This window comes from Marmota monax, unplaced genomic scaffold, assembly GCF_021218885.2.
Source record: "Marmota monax isolate L192 unplaced genomic scaffold, Marmota_monax_Labrador192_F-V1.1 WCK01_AAM20220418_F8-fsc00057, whole genome shotgun sequence".
NCBI lineage: Eukaryota > Metazoa > Chordata > Mammalia > Rodentia > Sciuridae > Marmota > Marmota monax.
Genome location: NW_026693933.1, coordinates 5,236,881 through 5,258,815, shown reverse-complemented (window position 1 = coordinate 5,258,815; position 21,935 = coordinate 5,236,881). Strand labels below are relative to the sequence as shown.

Below are 21,935 nucleotides of genomic sequence, written 5' to 3'. Positions count from 1 at the left end.
TGGCATAAAACTGATGTAAACTGAGTCAATTTCATTCATTGCTCCCAATGATTCTCTCCCCAATAAACTATTATTTTCTTGAATGAGCTTCTGCCATCTCTATAACAAAAAAATATCACTGTGTGGTGGTTGTTGCTAATGTTATGTTGGTTGTTGTTTTGTTCCAAAGCATGGATTCATTTGACCAAAGCTTCCATATTTTTCACACAAAGTCTAATCCTGTGATATTCTATTCCACTGATCCTGCCTTACTGTTTACTTTATTCCACTCAAATGGCCTCCCCTCTACCAAAACCAAAACAAACTAACTTAAGAAGAGCCATCCACAATTCCAGAAAGTCCTTATGACTTTATCTATGTTTTTATACTATACAATAAATCTTTTCCTTAGATATTAGTTCGTCAAATCACCTTTTAAGATCTAGGTTAAATGCTACTTCTTTTAGAATATTCCTCTACCCTTTTAGCTAAAAGCAAATAATCCTACATTATATTCCCAAAACACTTTGATTATATTCCTTTGACTTTTACTTGTATTAGAACTTTTGCCAACAAAATAAATGCCCACTAAAAGGCTATTTGTTGAATGGACAGATAAATGAATGTTATAACATGTTTGCTTCATTACAAAAAGATAAATGGATAAAATAATGTGATGTATATATGTATATATGCATATATGTAGACACACACATATACATACAATGGAATATTACTCAGCCATAAAGAAGAATGAAATTATTGAATTTGCCAGTAAATGGATGGAACTGGAGACTATCATGCTAAGTGAAATAAGCCAATCCCCAATATCCAACAGCTGAATGTTCTCTCTGATATGCAGATGCTAACACACATTATAGGCCAGCAGAGAATAGAAGTTAATTAGATTAAACAAAGGGGAAGGAAGGGAATTGAGGGGAGATGGGAATAGGAAAGACAGTAGAATGAATCAGACATAACTTTCTTGTGTTCATACATGAATTCCCCACCAGTGTAACTCTGCACCATGTACAACCACAAGAATGGAAAGTTATACTCCATGTATGTATAATATATCAAAGTACACTCGACTGTCTTGTATAACTAAAAAGATCAAATTAAAAAATTCAAGTATAAAAAAAAAACTCGTGACTCACCCCAATAATTTTTTCAAAAAAGAAATGCTTTATTTTTCTTTTACTGGTAACCATAAACTATGAGGTATCCAGTTTCACAACCCACAATTCTTTTAATAGCTCCTGAAAAACCTAAACAGATAATACAGGAGAACTGCATAATGGAGTTTTGAATTATCAAAATATCAATGGTTCATTTGGCATTTGCTGAAACAGACAGCTTGCTTTCTCATAAGCAATGCTGAAATATACGGAACATAACTTCATAGGCCATATCTACACTGGAAAGTATCTTTAAGTCATATTTTCCAAAACAGTTTTCCTCTTTTCAGATCATTGATAAATTCTCTTTCAAAGTATGGAGACACTTCAGTGTCTGAAAGAAGACCGAACACACTGCTCTGGCATAGCACACATTTCCCTGGTATTCGGCTCTCTCTTTTATTCATGAATTGGAACCATTTAGGACCTTGTAAGCTTTCCCAGATTCACACCAATTCCCCAATGGACTACACTTCAGCCATACATAATCTAAAGGATGAAAAAGAGGGCAAAACAACTTCCCTATTCAAAATCCAGTGCAAACGGACCCCTGATGAGCAACTTGGACAACGGCATCTCAAGAGTTCACCTCAGGGGTGGTTGTCAACACTCACTAGCGTCAATTCAAGAGACTTTTCCAGCAGCTTTAGAGCAAAAAGTCATCTTAAAAAGATTATCAACAAACACCATCACTGTTTAGCCACTGTTTGTGAAATCCAAGTCAAATGAAAGCAGCTAAGCATACTCAACAGGAGATGGTACTTATTTAAAAAAAAAAAAAAGAAAAAGAAGAAGAAGAGAGAAAGGAAACAGAAATCAGAATTCAAACTTCAAAAAGAGTGAGGAAGATCTAGAAAAAAATATATATATTGTATACTCCTGAGCAAAAGCACTAAACTTTCAGTACTAGAGGTCACAAGGCTATCTCAACAGCTTTCAGGTCTAAGACGATGTGAGTTTTTCTCTCTCTCTGGCTCACTCCCTCTCAAGCTTAAAGCCATCATTTATTGTGTTTTGACAGGTGGTCTTCTAACCTCTATGTTCTCAGCTCACTACCAATGCTCCTACTACCTATCTCCCATCCTTTACTTCTCCAAGGTTTTCAATGTTTTCCTTTTGGATTCCATAGGAATGGCAACTGCTTAAAGTTTTTCTCACCTCTTGGGAAAATTTCTTTCAGAGGAATCAACCCAGGGTGCCACTAATTGGCTTTGCATAACAGTAGGTAAATTTGGTCTTAAAGCAACTGTGACACTGTTTGCCAACCAGCTCCAATACAGATTACCAAAATCAGATTCCCCGGGGAATTCTATTACCAGTTCTAAAAATTATGTGGCTATTCACTTAAGTATCCCTGATGCTTTTCCAAGTAAACTCATGATTCTTTTCATGTAGATATTTCTTCAATTTCTTGCAAATCCCAAGCTGGTGTTTCTAAGCGCTTCAATGAAGAAGTTCAAAAATATTCATCAAACACTGATTGGACCAATAAATCTAAGTTCTAAACTTTGCCAGGGAAAAGGAAAAAAAAAAAAGACTCTGGTATGTCTTCCAAATCAGTTGCCTCTAGGAATTTCCTGTACCATGCCCAAATTATTTTTAATTCAACAGTATATTATTTTGACTGACCTTGTGCATATTTCTTAAAAGAATAGTTAAGAGATGTTTTGCTAAGTAGATCATGTTGTGATAAAAATATTTAAAAAGAAGAAAATACTGGTTTGGGGTACAACACTCAGATAACTTGATTTCTTAAACATCAAGAGTTTTGGTACCCATCTATGTGTCTACACCAAGTGGAAGAGCCAACAGATCCTGCCGATTTTACAATTCCTTTGGGTTATGAACTACATATTATTTTGCTGATAATAAGCCATAAGAAGCAGTATTTTGCTATATTGACATGGCCTGGCCAAGAACAACAAGGAAAAGAAATAGCATTAAAAAAAAAACTGGCAAAATGTTTATGAATTCTAATCCTCTGCACATGAATAAATACATCTGACAAAGTGCAGAGTCCCTCAAAAAGGCCCTTCTTGACCTTTCTAATTTGAGTTCAATTGCATGTTCAGTGTTGAGAAGCCAGAGTGGGTTCTGCCAGTATTTTAAGCTCAAGGTTTAGTACATTTTTTGTTATTTGTAAAAGCGAAATCCCAGATAATAAGTTATAATTGCTCTATTAATCACTTGAAAAGGAGGTTTGGAGGGAAATTGGGATTTGAAATTGCAATAATTGGTATCTGAAAGACATCTCTTTTATTTTCTTACCTAAAGCTCACCACATAAAATTGTTGTAAAAACTGCATGTATGCGCCTTTTAAATGGTGAGGTACATGCAATCTGCCTTTTATATTATTTTTTCTAAAGGAATGAAATTTAAAACTTCAATGCAGTCATGATGATCTTTGACCTGGAAAAAAATACCAAAAACCAGGCCTTGGATTATAAATTATATTGTCAATGAAAGTGAGAAGAACTCTTTGTTTCTTGAGTTGTTTCAAGTATTACATTTTCATTTCCTTTTTCCAAATGAATTATAACGTACAACACACTTGTATTTTTCTTCCATTTTTCATTTTTAAAAAAATCCTCTTTCTCTTAGCTTTGTTCCTCTGTGCACTGATAGACCTGTTATAAAAAAAAATTTCCCTTTCAATATTCAATGTAACAACTCCATCTGTCGTCCTCACAGTATCTTGTGAGAAATCTATATTCTTGTGTACGACTCTAAGAAACTTTAATAGAAAAAAATACAGAAAGATTAGATTATTCAAACTTCCTTTATTTCACAATGAACAAATTTTTGGTTGTGCTCACTCAATTGAAGATGGCCAATCAAGAGACAGGATCATATTTAGGGTATTATAATAACGTCATTAAACTTAATGTCAGACATCCAGAAAATTGAAGTCAATTTTATAGTCAATAGAGCCAAAAATAATCATTTCGGTTTTCATTTCCTGGAATTTTTTGAGCAATGTCTACACCCCTGTGGGCAGAATTAAGAATGACCATTGATATTTTTGTACCTGCCTGGTCTTTCTAAAAATGCAGAGAAAAGGCACAGATCTCAAACTTTAGCCCAAAACATTTTAAAAACCATGTAACTGCACTCAGCTGAATCTGTTTTGAAACCTAATCATTTCTTAAAGAGAGGGATCATAGAAGAGATTATTCCATCCTCACTGGAAATACTCTCTTGAAAGAACAGAGTTGGACCAAGTGCAGAGATTACAATAGCAAAATGAGAATTTCATTTGAATGGGGTGTTCAAAGAGAGCCACTGAAATCTGTAATTTCCTTCCACTTAGTCAGAAAAGTAATTTGCTTTTGGAGCCAGGTAACATTTCTTTCTGAGCAGGTCAATCATCAGTAGCCATAATCCACAACCTATTCTGATTTTCTGCACATCTGGTGTAAGCCTTTATAATGCAAATATTAAAACCAGTCTGCTTCTCTAAAATATTTCTATAGTATTTAAAATCAAATAGGGGATCTGAATATACACAGGACGTGCAAAAGATGTTATCAGGTGTTCAGGCAGAGTAGAACATATTAGCTGATAAAATAGGTAATCATTTATTTTTTGCATCTTTATTGCCACACCAAAAAAATCCAACATTCTTTTTGATGTTGATGGATCACAAGAAAATGAAAAAGATTCTACCTTTTAAGGGAATCCTAGAAACCTTGACTTGTGTGTGATCTGAAACAGCAGAAGTCCATTGTTGACACTAATCATTATGTAATTGCATCCTGTGGGTTATTTTGCTGTCTAAAATTATGCAGCCCAATATGTAAAGCACTTGAGAAGTTATCAGATTTTCTCTCTAATGTTTTTATTTTGAATTAAAAATATATATGCTTAATTCAATAAATATGTCAAAATAATGATGTCAAAACAGTATAGATTTATAAGATAATGATGACAATAAAAGATAAATGTTCAATGCAAGGAAAAAGGTACCTTTTTTCCATAAATACTATAGGCAAACCCATGTGATACTGTTAAAACAATATGAATGATAATTTTAAAAAATATATATTTATTTCATAAATAAATTTATATTTCAAGTTCACAAAAGAAAGGCAAAATATATACAATTTCATACACTATCAAATAAGTGAATTATAATAAGTGAATTATAATATTAATGCATACAGAATTGGACTTTTGGAGGGTACTAGAAATTTAACGCAGGGTTGCTTAACCATACTTGAGCTACATCCCCATACTTTTTTTCAAATGTTTTTATTTTGAAACAAGTTCTCACTAATTTGCTTAGGCCTTGCTAAGTTGATGAGACTGGTTTTGAACTTGCAGTCCTCCTGCCTCAGCCTCCCAAGTCACTGGGATTACAGGCATGTGCCACTGCATCCTTCTCTGAAATACTTTTTTGAGTTGCAATTAATTGGTCCAAAAGTTTGTCAGGATTTGGACATAAAACTCACAGAAATTCAGTCCTAATTCTGCAGAGTGGTCAGTAAAATGTACTTCAATTTAATTATGTAGTATTAAATAAAAAAGAAAGACCTATAGCTATTTACATTCAAGCTCAAATCTTGGATCTAAGGCATTCTGGCTGCATGCATTAGATCAATGGATTTCTCAACTTTTTAAATAATATTCCCTTCTTATTATGGAGAATTCTTAAATGATGATAAAAGTAGATTATCAATATTTCTAAAAGTTTTATTTTTCTGAACTGACAATCCTACAAAAAATCTTAAAAAAGAAACAATGTTAAAATTTCATTTCTTATTGAACATTTTAATGTTCATTTGATTGGGTCTTATTCCCAGAGTTTATCTTTACTCATTTTTGAGTTGTGTGAAGGGAGTACTATGTGGATTCTGTGGCTGGAAAAAAAAGTTGTAGCATATATAACATGAGAGCTGTTAAATTGCACTTATTCATAGCTTGCTTACTTCCTTAAAGACAAGAACAAAATTGAGTTTTATAAGTAAGTGGAATTTTAAAAAGACATTAAAATATGCATTCATACATGTCTAAGCCTTTTATTTGACTCTTTTGCACTTGTAAATTTTACCTCATTTCCTAGAAGGGCATTTACACAGGCTTCCGACGCATCACAGATGGCCGTGAGATCGTGTCCTCCTTCCAGAGCCAACACCACACGTCCATCAGCCAGTGTCATCAGTTGCTCCGTCAAATGACCAAAGCCTACCGTGACACAAACAGAACATTTCAAAAGCATTAAATCAAAGAAAATGACCACTAGAATCTAACAGTGAGCATTTATTCTGTGTAAGTACTTTCTCAGCCTTTCCAGTGAGAACACATGTAGTGCTCATAAAAACTTTTTGGTTTGGTCCTGTTATTATCTCCTTTACAGAGGAGGGAATCAAAGCCCAAGATTACACAGCTAAAAAGTATCACAATCAAGACTTGCACCCATCTGGCTCTTTACCAGTGCCCAGTACGGTCTCTTACGACACATGCTACATGTATCTGGATGAAAAACTTGAATATTACTCAGCTGATGTTAACAAGGCAAACTATCCTATTTGCTTCCCATGTGCCTCCCACCTCCATCATGTGCCTTTAGTTTATTATAAAAGGAAGTGTTTTATACCTCACCTCACATTACTTGGCTATCACATTAGGTCTTTATAGATATTATTTTATTATGAAATATTTGATAAGTAAAACATAAATTATATCTATATATGTTATAAAGTATAATATGAGGAACATCTGCTTATTCATCTTCTACTTTAGGGCAAATAACATTAGCAATGCCTTTGAAGCCCCCCATATCCCCCTTTCAGATAGTATCAGCCTTCCCTGTATGAAATCAGGATCCTTTGCTGCTGTCAGTAGGTCAATTTATGTCTATAGAATTTATTTACCCATTCTACTATTAACAGATTTTGTTTTTGTTGTTTCAAAAAAAAATTCTCCTTTTTTGTTATTACAAACAATGTTGCTATGAATATTCTTATGCAAGTCTTCTGGTGCACATATGTAAGAATGGAATGAAACTGTTGAGTGAAAATCTGCTAAACAATGCCAGATTATTTCCAAAGGGCTATTGCCAACCCCCAGTCTTAGAAGCTGTGTGTATAAGAATTCCAGTCCAGTCACATCCTTGCCAACATTTGGTATGATTTGCAAAGTGGATGAATAAATAATGTCAGCTTATTGTGGTTTCATTCAGTATAAGGAGGGAACTTTCTATTTCTAGCTTGAATTAGAGTTTTTATTCAAATGGTTATAGAATTTAATTTAATTCTTTCTCTACATGGATGGTATTTTTTCCTACAATTTGTAGTGTTGTGAGTTACATCTATTAATATTTCTAATATTACATTTATGGAATAAAATAAACTTATTCATGATTAATATCTTTTTAATACACATCTGGGTTTGTTTTACTAATGCTGTTTAGAATTTTTCACCTATATTAATGAATGGCATTAATCTATAATTTTTCATTCTCGGATTGATCATGTAAAATTTGATGTAGTTCTTCACTTGCTGTATCTCTTTCATTATCTGAAAAGAAGATTAGGTAGACAGCTCTGGCAAAACCATATGTGTCCTGCATTCTTTGAGAAAATTTTAAAATATTGATTGAATTGTAAGAGATTATAGGACTATTCATGCATTCTATATTTTCCTGGATTATATTTTTCTAGGAATTTGGTTCCTTTAGGAGTTTAAATTTACTGAAATAAAATTATTTTCTTTTTGTTTATTTTGGAATTCAATTATATGTATGAGGACATTATTATCCAATATATCCTCAGTGTCTCTTGAGTTTTCTTTCATATTTCCATCTCTTTCTGTCCTGCAATGTGTATGTTTTTTATTTAAATCTATCTTCCAGACTTTCTCTCTTCAGATGGCTCCACTCTCCTGTTTAATTCCTCTATGCATACCTTCACTTCAGTGAATGTATTATTTAATTCCACAGTTTCTATTTAATTATAGCACACAACTTCCTAATTATTTTCTAAAAAATGATTCTTCTTCCTTGTTCTTGCTTTTATTTTTTTAGCATAATTGTTTTGTGTTCTGTATCCAAATTCTGAATTCTTCCAGTTTAGTTTGCTAATTGTTGTGTCTCCTGATTCATCTTCATGGTTCCCTTAATTCTCCTCTGTTTATCTGGTTGTTTATCTGGTTGTTTGTTTGTTTTTGTTTTAGAGGGTTAATTTGTTGCCTCTTTGTTGTTTATATTTTTGCTTTATATTCTCTGCAACTTTATATCTAAAAAAATCTTGGAATTCCAGTACAATGGACAGAATGTGTGTGCCATCCCAACCCCTACTCCCACTTCAAATTCATGTATTAAAATACTGACTCCCATAGTTATGGTATCAGGAAGTGGACTTTTAGGCCATTAGCTAAATGAGATGAATGCCTTTATAAAAGGCCTTCTCTGGCCTCTTTTGTCTATATGAGAATATAGGGAAAAGCCAGAAATCTATAATCCAGAAGGTCCTCACCAGAAACTGACCACGTGGGCACACTGATCTTGGGATAATATCCTTCAGAACTGTGGGAAACACACTTCTGCTGTCTATGAGCCATCATTCTATAACACTTTGTTATAGCAACCTTCACTAAGGCACTGGTGGGAGTGAGTGTGATATCTATCTTTGAAGCCTGGGAAAGTGTGATTTTGTTTGCTTCTGCTGGGGTATTTGGGATACCACCATCTCAAATCAATTTTAAATTATCAGAACTTGTGGAGTAGTTTTGTTTGTTTTGGCATATATATTCTAACTCCAAAACTTGATTATAATTTCTTAAGAAGGAGGAATTCAGCTTTGTTCCTATCTTTCCCTTCCCCTTCTCTTCCTCTTTTTTGCTTCCTTGATTTTCCCTTCTTTCAAGATCCCTTCTATTGATAGTGACAGCTGAGATGTGTAATTGCACTCATCAGTATATTTTCCTACTCTTCCCTTTCTTTTGAGATCACCTTTTGCCATTCTTTATTTAGACCTTCAAATTTCCTTCCCATTTTAGGTTCAAGGTATTGAATTTCTTTTCCAAAACTATGCAGTAGACTATCACTGTTCAAGTTCTAACCAGATAGAGATTATTGTTATATATGCCCCCAGGATGGCCAACAACTTAGTATGTGCTCACCTTGCCTCATCTTTTGAAAGTCATCCATACATTAAAATGGCTGGTTTTCAGGTTTAACTTAGTATTTTGAGATATGTTAATGTAGGGATATTTCATGGGAGAGTCTCTCATCTTGCCAAAGTTGGACATTTCTTATCCAATCTTTTAAAAAATTTAGCATTGCATTTAAACTATTCAATTCCAAGGATTATTACAAATAGGATAAACAAAAAATAAACAAAAGCAAGTGTTTTGGTATGACATTTTGCTTTTGTATGCTTTGTGAACTTATAGGAAAAAACATTTATTTTTTAAGTCAAATGCATTTTTATAACCAATAGAATATCTTTTTAGAGCAGATTGGAGTTTACAGAAAAAATGAGAAGAAAATACAAAGAGCTCTTCTATTAATTCCCTTATTTTCTTGTTATATATATTAACATCTTTCATTAGTATGGTCCATGTGTTATAATTTAAACACCAATATTTATATATAATTGTTAACCAAAGTCTATAGTTGGTGATTATACCTTGTGTTACACAGTTATACAGATTTTCAAAAAGGCATAATATGTATCCTCCATTACAGTGTCACACAGAAGAATTTACCTGCTCTAAAATATCCTGTAAGATTCATTAATTCATCCCTTCTCTCTGCTCCTCAACTACTCACAATCAGTGTTCTTTTTTGTCTCTATAGCTTTGTCACTTATTTTTTTAATGCTTACAACAATTCAGAATTTTAGCTTCTTATATTATCCTTTCTAAATTAGAAGAACCATGATTTCATTGTCCCTTATTTATAACACTTATATCATTTAAAACATGTATATATATATATATATATATATATATATATATATCACAACCTTGGTTGACTAAGAGAATAAACTTGAATACGCAAGTGTATACTCTTCAAATATAACTGGGTTACTCTCAAATCTAACCTTAGTTTTTCTCTCAAATAGTGTTTGTCTTATGTTTGAAAATAACTCCTCAGAATATAGTTGCTAGAACTAAATGAAAACATATAAAATTGTCAATCAATAAGAACCGAAACCTAAACCAAGTTCCTTTTATTTTGGAACAATAAAATACTATCATCTTAATTTTGGGGAAAGCATTAAGATTTCTACCAAATAAATAACTGCCCAGATTTTCAGTTCTGGTCTCATACTTGAGGTTAGCTATGAATGGGATAAAGCAATTTCCCCCCTACTTTCTTAAAGCACTGTTAATAGTTTAAAATCTGGAATGTCCCCCAAGGGCTCCTGTGTTGAAGGTTTGATCCCCAGCTGGTGGCGCTATTGAGAGGTGGTGGAAATGGGGAGGTGGGGCCTTGCTGTAGGATACTGGTATGGAGGGCATAGCCTTGAAGGGCATATCATGTCCTTTGACTCTGCTTCTCTCTCTCTGTGCTTCCTGACCACCATGAGATGAGCATCTCTATTCTGTCATGTGCTCCCCACCATGATATTCTGCTTTACCAAAGGACAAAGGTTTTGGATCATGGACTAACACCTCTGAAACCATGAGCCAAAATAAACCTTTCCTTTTTAAAGTTGATTTCCTCAGGTATTTCATCACTGCAACGGAGAGCTGACTAATGCAAGCACTTTGGTGTTGATTTTAACCACTTAGCTACTATTTGGATGAAAATCAAGAGCCATTTATAATTATCCCATATTTTTATTGGAAAAGTATTCTAAAAAGCATTCTAAAATCAGGGAAAAACTGTTTTATAGCATTTCAGTATTTCTCACTTCATACGGACCTCAGAATGATGCCAATAAGAATCTTTTACATAGGCAACTGAGGAACGAGGCTGAGCACAGTAAACTCCACGCCTCTGCTAATCATGTGGTTAAATATTCCAGACAGCTTTTCCAAAATTTAACCAGGGCCACGGTAAAGATTGAAAAATGCATAACAATAATAATGATAACAATAACAAATCAGGCCAGTCCACTCCATCTTTCATATTAAAGGTTCCTAGAAATTGACAATTCAACCATCTAAACTCACTACTAAACAAATTAAATTATATGTGTTTCAAAAAGAGACAGAGAAAGCCCCAAATCTGATTTAAGTTCACTCTTTCCTCTGGGAATAAAAAAAAAGTACCATAAAATACCAAATTTAGATGGGATAGTAAAAAGTGGAAGGAAAGAGTGGAATGAAGCTAATCTTTGATCTCTATCCAAATTCCTCTTTTACCTACAGGGTTTATTTCCATTCACATGTTGCCCATGTGATCTCTGGAGTTAGAGATGAAGGCAGCTGCACTCTGAGGTATGCATGCACAAAACATTCAGGTGAAGCAAAGAGATGAAATAAGCAATTTAAGAATAATCCTTAGGTTTTATTATCCTGAGTTCTACAATGTCCATTGCTGTTGTATATATTAGAAACTTCAGAAATGCCAGCTGGTTGTGATGACCAATATCAAAGTATTCATATTTTTAAAGATATGGGAGAAAAATGCTTCAGTGAAATGTGTGCCTGTGTGTGTGTGTGTGTGTGCGCGCGCGCTTGAGTTTGTGTAACATGGTTTATAAGCACAGTCACATTTTTTATAATCACATTTACTTCCATCTTCACAAAACCCCCAAAGGTCTTCCTATAGTTGTCACAATAAATGTTTGCATAACACTCAGTGTAGGAAACATCACAGAGACCTTCTTCAGGGGAGCTAGAGTGTTCTGAGTGTGAAGACTGGTGGACCAAATAATCAAGCGAGAAAAATACTTCCATATTTCATGGAACATGAAAAGCTCAAGAAACCACTGGATGCTGAGATGAAAATCAGTTTGCAGAAACCATGCATAGCTTTAGTTTTGAAATTTTGGAGGCAGGAGTGCACAACTGCAGGAGAAACCTGGATACCTGTGCACCTATGTGGGCAGGCTTAGGTTAGTGACTGATATTGGCACACAATGACTGATTAGCCTCGGTAATATTCCTACCACTTGCATTTGATTGCAACTGAATTTTTCAACAAATGTGTTTTTTATTTCCAAAGATAAATTTGCCACCTAAAGCCCTTGAGAAAATCTTGCAGATTAATAAATTAATTAATAAATTACTACCATTACCTACACCACTACCAAAGAATCCTACACGTAATCTACTTGTTTTAAAAACAGTCTCATCGGCATGAACATTTAAGCACAAGAAGGAAGCTCTGTGTATCAAATATTTACCTTCATAACTAAATATTACACGACTGAGACACCATAATGGGACACCATTGCAGAAACGTGTTGGAAGGTCATTTTCAATTGCTGTTTCTGTTTATTTAATAGAAACTAATTTAATTGTGTTGCCTCAAAAAATAAATATGGGAGTGATTTAAATTATAAATTTCAAGTTGATTTCCTGAGGCTCTATGGAGTCATAGCGTGTCAGTGTTCTTATTGGTTCAGAAAAGTTGCTTGAGATTAAAAGTTGTTCAAGAAGGCTCCAAGATTAAACCTTAGGTATGCAGCTAATACTAAGTCACAGGACATCAACAGATTCATTCTTCAAAATGGCACATCTCAACTGCTTCTCTCTAATATTTCCAAATAATTCCCAGAGAATAGTGGAATAGGGAAACAACCCTGACTAGATTTATTTTCATTGTCTTTAAAAGAGAAACTATTTTGAAAACTAAAATTAACCCATGTTCATTGCAGAAAATTTGGAAAATGATAGATAATAGTAAATAAAATAGCAATATGATATATAATAAATATGCTACATGTTATGCAGTATATGAATACAATGCCTATCATTCAATAAATAAGTAAAATAAACAATAGTTATGAAAAAATTTTATAGAACAGAATAAAAAGTCCATAGTTCTATCAACCAGAGATTGATTCTGCTTTTGTGTATTTGATGCCTGTTGTTTATAAGCATTTTCTAAATACAACAGGCTTATTAATGTTTTTAACTTACCTTTACAAATGTCAATATGTGAAAACATTTCTCATATCTTGTTTAATATCATTTTAAATGTATTAATGTATGAGCCAATTTTTTGTTTTTAGATATTTAAGTTTATCGAGTTATTAGGTTTTCGATTTTATAAGAAGGCAAAAAATAGGGGCTGAGGCTGTGGCTCAGCGGTAGAGCAGTGGCCTAGCACATGTGAGGCCCTGGGTTCCATCCTCAGCACTACATAAAAACAAACAAACAAACAAACAAATAAATAAAGGTATTGTGTCCAACTACAACTTAAAAATAAATAAATAAATAATTTTAAAAAGAGTGCAAAAAATAGTCCCATTTATGATAAAAATCAACACTGTATACAAGAATTTATTTGATTACAGTGTTATTATGTATTATTCAAGGAAAGTATTGAAAGAGACTTGCTCTTTTTATTGCTAACTTCTTTTTAACCAGAGTATTGGACAGAACATCAATGGTAAGGCATGTGAAGGCAAAATGGGAACTAAGTGCAGTCAACACTTTATAAACGTCATTATTTTATATCCTACGTGTTTGGCAGTGCCTGTTGTAGATGACTCTAACATTCTTCTAGAATCTCAGAAAATAAACAGTACTCCCAGAAAGACTGTTTTTAATACGAAATTGCAAATAGATCTAGAAATCTCTGTGGAGGCTGAAACGGAGGGAATTCTGCTACAAGTTTAAGAGGGAATTCTCTCCAAATTAATATTTAGCTACTGTTGTGATCTTGCCATCCTATAATAAAACACACTGGAGTCTACAATCAGCCACCAACTCCCCATGAAAGGTACCTGGGTTATGCTTCTCTTGATTATAAAAAGTCATGAGAGAGTGATTGCTTAGGCAAGTCACTTTACTTCCATTAATGAATGTCCTAATGTTTCCCTACAAGGCATCCTCCACTATTATTTTCTGCTTAAGAAAATCTTATAGGGAAAACCCAAAAGTGATATTGGCAACCTCCTTCCCCACGCTGCCATTCAGCAGAGGTAGGGAGGTCAGCAGTGTGAAGGTCTCTTTGGAAGAGATGATTATATCATTTTTGTAACTGCTATGGCTAAAAAAAGCCTCAATACCAATATGCTCATTTATGAACACATTAGTTTCATTCGGGCCTGAAATGTTCATGAAGATTTCCTTGCAGAGCCAATGCAGTAGGGATCACACACATTTTTGCCCCCATTTTAACTTTAAATTTAATTTTGCACATGCACTTGCATACTTTTATAGCAATATGCAGAAAGGATTACTGAAGAATGCATGTACAGAGAAGTCCAATTACAAAAACTGTAACCATTTCCCTCTCTAAACCCTTTGGTCATTAAGTGACTGTGGTGTTCTTTAGGAAAACACAGTCAAACTCAAGTTGAGAGAGAAGTTTGGGTAGCATGTGGCAGTCTCATGTATTGCGAAGCTCTCCAGCAGCACTTCAAAGCAGGATCTGATTGTTGCAGATGGGAGGAATGCTTTCCACAAAAATACCTTTTTAAGACTCATGGTGCTGTAATTCATATGGTAGGCACTTGTGATTCGTTCCTGATGATGTTGGGATCATTTAACTCACAAAACCATTGTCGCTACCATAAAATCCTTTCATCTGTAGCCAAAAAGGTTTATTTCATGCAAATGAAAATTTTTCATTAAAGTATCACCTTAATAATGGGCAAAGATATATATATTTCTGGTCATGTTTAAATGTAAATTTATGAACATATTCTAAAGATTCATTTCATGTTAAGATCTCTACTTATTTGATGTCCCAGGACTCTTTCCAAGTTCATTGAAACCGGAAATCAATTCTAGAAGAAATATGGAGATTATTATCATTAAATCTCTCAGTTGGCTTACTCCAAGCAGCCCTATAAATATTGCATACATTTTAAAGAAGGCACTTTTAACCACAGTAAGAATCCTTTTACTTTTCTAGTCAATGATGCTCCTTGAGGTAAGTTTATAGTCTCAGCACCTTCGAAAGCAAATAAACAGTTGCTTTGTGTCCTAACTGAAGTCTAAAACAATGGAATCCTTCAATGCCACTATTTTTTAAAAATAAAACTTATCCTCAGGAATCCCCAAGAATTAAAAGGGCAAGAAAGGCTGACTGGCATTTTGGCTATATATCAGTCCATCCATCTATGGTCCAAGTACAAATCAACCATTATTTAGTAAATACCCACTATGTGCCATCATTTTGTGTATAAATCTAATACTTCAAGTGGTATGTAAAAATATAAACTCTATTTGAACTTCAGTTTTCTCACCCATAAATATAACTACTATTTTTTTTTTCTACATCACAGATTTGAAATGAACACCTGGTCATAAAAAAGACACCTAAAATGATAAACACAGAATATGGAACAGATCTTGGTACATAGTAGGTGCTTGGTATGTATATTTTAATGAGAGATTTTAATCCTAATAATTTAGATCTAGAAATGAATTTCAAATTTATATATTCCAATTCTTTCATTTTAAGGATGAAAAAAACAAAGACGCAGAAAGTTGAATTTTCAGGGCAAACAGTTAACAACAGAGCAGGAGTTAGAACCTCAGCTGTGCCTTTCCCACTGTTCCTTGCTGCCAATTTAAAAGATATTAATACAGGCCATATTTTCAGATATTATTTTCAGTTTAAAAGGAGCTACTTTAGAAGGAGTTCCTAGACACCAAATGGTTTTTACAAATCATTGCTTTGGTGTGTTAAGTGTAAACAAACCAGAAGCATATGAATTAAATTTCCTTTAAAATATGCAAGTATAGAACCAGCGAGGGGAAAAAAATCCCTAGAAAATGCTTTTGGATATCATAGGGCTATTCCTTGCCACCCCTCAACAAAATTGATTTGTGCCAAACCCCAACTGCAGCTTGATTTGCCAATCACTAGTTTTTACTGCTGTTTTCAATAACGCATCAAACACATGGGATCCATTCTCTCATCGATGCTCATGCATAATTGGCCAAGTGGGATGGAATAAGAGCAGATCAGACTTGTGCTAAGCAATGATGATCCCATTATGGTAGTTTGTACTGCTCAAATCCAACCAGCATTTCCTGAGCACATCTCTAATAATAGCAAGGGAAATACAAGGACGAATAGGCTGTATCGTTCTGGCTTCCAAGGGACTCAAATATAAGGGACACGTATGCAGATAAGTATCATTTGACACAGAGAAAGTTAATGGCTATAAAATAAAGTGTCATTAAGGTTAACAGAAGGAGGATGTAAGTCTGCTTAGAAGAGACTCAGAAGATAACAGAAGACATACACTTAAATATCTGTAGTGTTCTACATTTGTAAAACTTGGCCTTAGCTTCCCATTGCTGACATAGGAATAGTAATTTGGATTAGTTTACCTGAAATAATATATGTAAAATGCACTCACTGGCTCATGGCACACAGGCAAGGTCAACAACTATTACTGCCTCATTTCCAGTTCATTGACCCTATTCATGGTTTCAAAGCACAATTAGATATATATGTATATCTACTAGATGTTATCATCATTTTCATTTATTTACTTTTTCTCTTGCTATAAAATCACTCAATTTCATCAATATAGAACCAGATATACTACAGTTCCCAAAAGAGCCAACTGGAGAATGAAAAGATAAGGCTTAGTGAATAGGAGCCTATACTTCTATTGTTTTTTAAAATTTGATTTATTTTTTATAATCTTCTTATTGGTTCTTTTTAGTTATACATAACAGTAGAATCTATTTTGATATATTTATAAAAATTTGAAACATATCATTTTCTGGGGGATATCAGGGATTGAACACTCAGGGGTACTCAGCCACTGAGCCACATCCCCAGTCCTATTTTGTATTTTATTTAGAGACAGGGTCTCACTGAGTTGCTTAGTGCCTAGCTTTTGCTGAGGCTGGATTTGAACTCATGATCCTCTTGCCTCAGCCTCCCAAGCCACTGGGATCACAGGCATGCACCACCACACCTGGCATGAAATATCTTATTCTAATTAGCATCCAACTCTTGTCTATGTACATGATGGTGAGATCCACTGTGGTTTATTAATATATATGTATATATATATATATATTGCTCCTGTGAATAGCAAAAATATCTTTTAGTTGACTGAGTAAATTGAGAGGGAGATTTGGGGCACTGGTGAAGGTGAGGGAGGGAGATAATCTAATCACATAAACCCTTTAAAAGCAGTTTGTCCTTTTGGTCATAGAAGAAGTTAGAGAGATTTGAAGCAAAGAATTACTTGATGTGTCCCTGATAGTTCTAAGATTGAGGACAGCAAAGGAATGTTGGTGGCTTCAAGCCAGCAAGGAAATGGGGACCTCATCTCTCCAACTGTGAGGAACTAAATTTTGTCAGATTTGGGGGGATTCATCCCCCAAACCTTCAGATTAAAGATCCAGCCTGGCCAATCATTTGGTATCAGTCTTGTGAGACCAGAAGCCAAGACCCAGTTGAGTCTGTGTAGATTTGTGACCTACAGAATTTCGAGGCAAAAAGTGGACAGTGTTAGAAAGCGCTAATTCCCCCACATCTCTGGGTGTTCTAGAGGCCTAAGGAAATCAGTTTCATCTCCAGGAGACAAATTTGAGAATATCAGGAAGGTTAGAATAATACAATGATTAGTGATTCTAAAAATGTTTACCCTCCAGCAAATACTGAGCTTTATACAGGTGTTTCATCCAATTCTCATGCTCACTCAAAAAATACTGGATCCAATTTTCCACTGAGGAGCAGAGAGAAGTAGAATAACTTTCCCACAGTCACACAACTAGAAAGTATAGAGTCAGGAGTCATTTCAGGTTTTCTGACTTTAGATTCTGAAGCACGGACCACTGAGCATACTGCCTCTTAAAAATAAGTGAGAAGAGCCCAAAACATTTTTTTTTAATTCTATACACAAGCATGTGTACTTGGAATGCATTAAAATAACCACTGCATGCTGCCCAAAGGGTTCATCTGCTCTCATTATTCTCCACCAAGTACCAAGTACCCATATACTAAGGTAAAAGACAGGAACCTTGACAATGCATAAATAAATTATCTGTGGTGTATGGTAGAGGTGGGTTGCTAGAAGAAAAATACAGTTGTGATGGGGTTTCAATTATGATGAGCTATTGCAGATGAGTCTCAGTGCTGCTTACTTCTCCATGACACTGAGCCCAAATCAAAATCTATGGACCGTTTTGTGAAAAAGAACCCATAAACATCACTCCTGGATGAGTCTGGGCTCACATTTTTGGTAATCTGTCTCAAGCAGAGTGACTGATAGAACTTCAAACTCTTCCAAGAAACCAAGCATTTGTCATATACCTGTTATTGGCCACAGCAGATGCAACACAACAGAGTTTTTCTGACTGGTGTACTTTGCTCTCAAGGAGGTTATAGGTGACTAAGAGAATGTACACAGTAGGAGAAGACCCTGATTCAGGAGATGGACAAGCACATTAGAGGAAACTTTAGGCTCTCTAGTGCAGAGCTCAGGATGCCAGCCACCCAGCCACCTGTCACAGGCTTCTCAGGCTTTTCATGATTAAATTCAAGTCTTTCATCGTCATGGTCTCTTGCTCCCTCTTCCCATCTTGTGCCACAACCTCATACTCACTCCTCTCTCAATATGGAAGCAACTATTGCCCAGTTTGATGAACACTGCAGTCAAATGGTGGCCCATAATTCTGAGTCTCTACTGATGGAGTACCTTGTCCACCCCTAACTAAGACACTCATTTGTTGACCTCAGTGTGATCATATCCTAATCCCCCACCATAGGAAATGTAGATATAGTCCTATGTCCTATGTGCTGCTTCAGACCCATTTTTTTCTCTATATTTGTTATTTTATTAGGCTACTCTATTAGTCCACAAACTGCTAGAGGACAGGAACCACTTCCACCTGACTTTGCACATCTAGTATCTAGTACAGTGCTGGGCAATTACAATATATTTTTAAAAGTTACTGGTGAATAAATAGTTGATAGAGTTGAAGCAGAACTCATGAAGCTGGTTGACTGTGATGATAAAGTTTATATGGCATTTACCCCAGGCTAAGTTTGATGCTAAACACTTTAGAACTTGTAGAACTCTCCAAAAATTATACAAGAAGAATTGACATTATTCTTATATTAGAGATGAGAAAACAGAGAAGTTAACTATATTGCCCAAGGTAAAATGGCAAAGATAGGATTTAAAGTTTCTGACTACAAGAGAGATTTGAAGCATAAGAAACTATGGAATCCAGTTTTGTGACTATAATATACAAATTTTAATCAGGAATCGGGGTTCATGGTTATATTAGAGATTTTTTTTTTTTTTTGGACAAAAGTAAAACAGGAAAAAAAACAAGTGAAGAAATGTGTGAAAAGTGATATGTACTTATGATATACCTCCTACAAAAAGTTTTCCTTTCAGAATATTTTAAAAAATACATAGTGGGAGCATAAGCAGAAAATCTTTTTCAAGGATTAAGGATGGGGGAGGTGAGAAAAAAGGATTGTCTAAAGAAGCTCAACCCAAAGAAATACAACACACCAAAAATAAAAACCAAGTCCTCCTTGTCTCAGATTGTTTCTTACATAAGTCTATTAAACTTAGTAGGAATGTCATTCATTTAGCTTCACAGAGTGAAACTAAAGCACCACACCTTTGAGAGGACTGAATAAAATAGCTATGGGAGACCTATTCACAGAGGAGGTCATCTGTTGGGAGCCTACTATGTGACCTAAGAACTGGGATGGATCATGAGGACATGAGTTGAACAAAGGTGGTCCCTACCTTCTCTCCTTAGTGAGAGCTAGCAGAACCAGACACCATGCCAAGTGTCTGAAATGCATTATCTCATTTAGTTACCACACAGCTGCCCAACACGAAGATGAGTAATAAGGAAATGAACTTGCCCAAGCATCTAGATCAGTAAATGGCAAAGCTGTGCTGACAGACTGGTCACTTGACACAGGGACCTGTCCTCCAAACTGCTGGACTGTGACTAAATCCAAATGATACCGAAGCACAAGTTTAATATGTTAGTGCTATACTCATAATGCCACTCTTATCTGAATAATAAATCTCAAGCCCTAATAATTAACCTATTCCTCTTACTCAAACTTTAACTTTTCAGGGGGAAAATTCACTTTTATTCTTTGGATATGCTTCAGTTTGAAAAGAAAATATAACTTCCCTTACCCCTCACTTCTCCCCACCAAGCAAACTAATTTTTTTCAAACTAGCCAGTGAATCTAATGTTCACTTCCTTTCCTCGAGATAGCGTCTTGCTTCCTTGCCTAGTCTGGCCCTGAACTTCTGATCCTCCTGCATCAGCCTCCCAAGGAACTGGAATTACAGATAGGGACCACCGTGCTAGCTTTAGACTGGCATTGCAGCCTCAGCATTAATTCATGGTGGCATTCCCCAAATTCAGTTCAGACAATGATGTAATTGACTATTTTGGGCTACATTTGTAATTGAATGCTATTGTCAAAAAGCTTATCTACCAGGATTCCTTATTATCCTCCTGGTCACTTCATAATTAATTGCTCTTAAAAAAAGAAATAAAAAAAATGATATCCTCATCCAGCACAGTATCTGACACATTCTACCAAAAGCTGTTTTCCCTTTTAAAACAGATGAACAACAAAATCCCACTATTGAATCACAGTATGCATATTACTCATAAATAGGAGAAAATTCCTCTTCAAAATACTGGATAAATATCAGCTAAATTATTAATATTCATTGAATGGTAGAAAAACAAGTGGTTCCCTTAAAGGAAAAGGGGGACAAACTTCTCATTGCCAAAACATTCCTTGGAATTGCATTTCCCAAATGAACTAGGTTTATAATTTCAAGGCCCAAATACCTGATTTTAAAAGATAAGTATCCACCCTCTGGGCAAAACTGATGATTTCTTATTTTTCCTGCCATAAAAGGAGATTCAGGAACCCTTCAAATTAAAGGTTTCAAGCAACCATTTAATTTAGATTAAATTAGACAGCAATTGTATGTTAAATAAATATAAAATGGCTCTAGATGTATTTGTTAAAGATTAAGAATTCCATAATACATAGGCTTCTATTACACATTTGTTATTGCTGATTTTTAAAATAAATCACCATTTAATTGAAATACTTAAAGAACATTTGCAAAGGAAAGCATAGCACTTAGCAAACCTCATGAGAATCTAATAAGCCCAATAGGGTAGTTCTGGAAAAAAAAAATCAGCTTAGTTCCCAACATCTTTGCAGAAAAAAATCTGCCATGTAAATGCAGCCAGAATCCTATATGATCTTTATAAATGCTATGATTCAACCTGCCAATATCAGCAAAATAAAGATTTCGTTTTGAATATTATCAAACTGGTTTTGTTCTGCTTTAGGTTATTCCCATTTGTCATTTAAGAAAAAATCATTGGATGAAAATGTGAATTTCATCATGTATATAACAGATATTTCAATATAATTATTTGAGGAAAAATGTCAAATATTCCAGAGTACCTTTCTTCACAGCTTCTATCTTGCATTTTCTTCCTGCTTTCCCATGTTGGAGAAGCGGGGAATGAAAAAGAATCGTGCTAAAGGTCTGCAACTTAAGGCACAGTTTCTTGGTAAACGAGGCCCAATATTCAACTTATAAAAAATACTTCAAAAATCTTAATAAAGAGAAACACAAGCATTTTGGGGGGAATGGTGGCATTTTTGTTCAAACACTCCAAGACACTTCAGGGATCTGAAAGATGAT

General features: G+C 34.6%; 1 protein-coding gene across 20 annotated transcripts in view; it reads right to left on the bottom strand.

The window, feature by feature from the left end:
- Hdac9 (histone deacetylase 9) overlaps positions 1-21,935 on the bottom strand; it is an 857,477-nt gene that overhangs the window by 56,116 nt on the left and 779,426 nt on the right. For all 20 annotated transcript variants that reach the window (XM_046463549.2, XM_058585330.1, XM_058585328.1 and 17 more), the window contains one exon: positions 6,209-6,342. In XM_046463549.2, the coding sequence (XP_046319505.1) occupies positions 6,209-6,342 (134 nt within the window). The remainder of the gene's footprint in view (positions 1-6,208; positions 6,343-21,935) is intronic.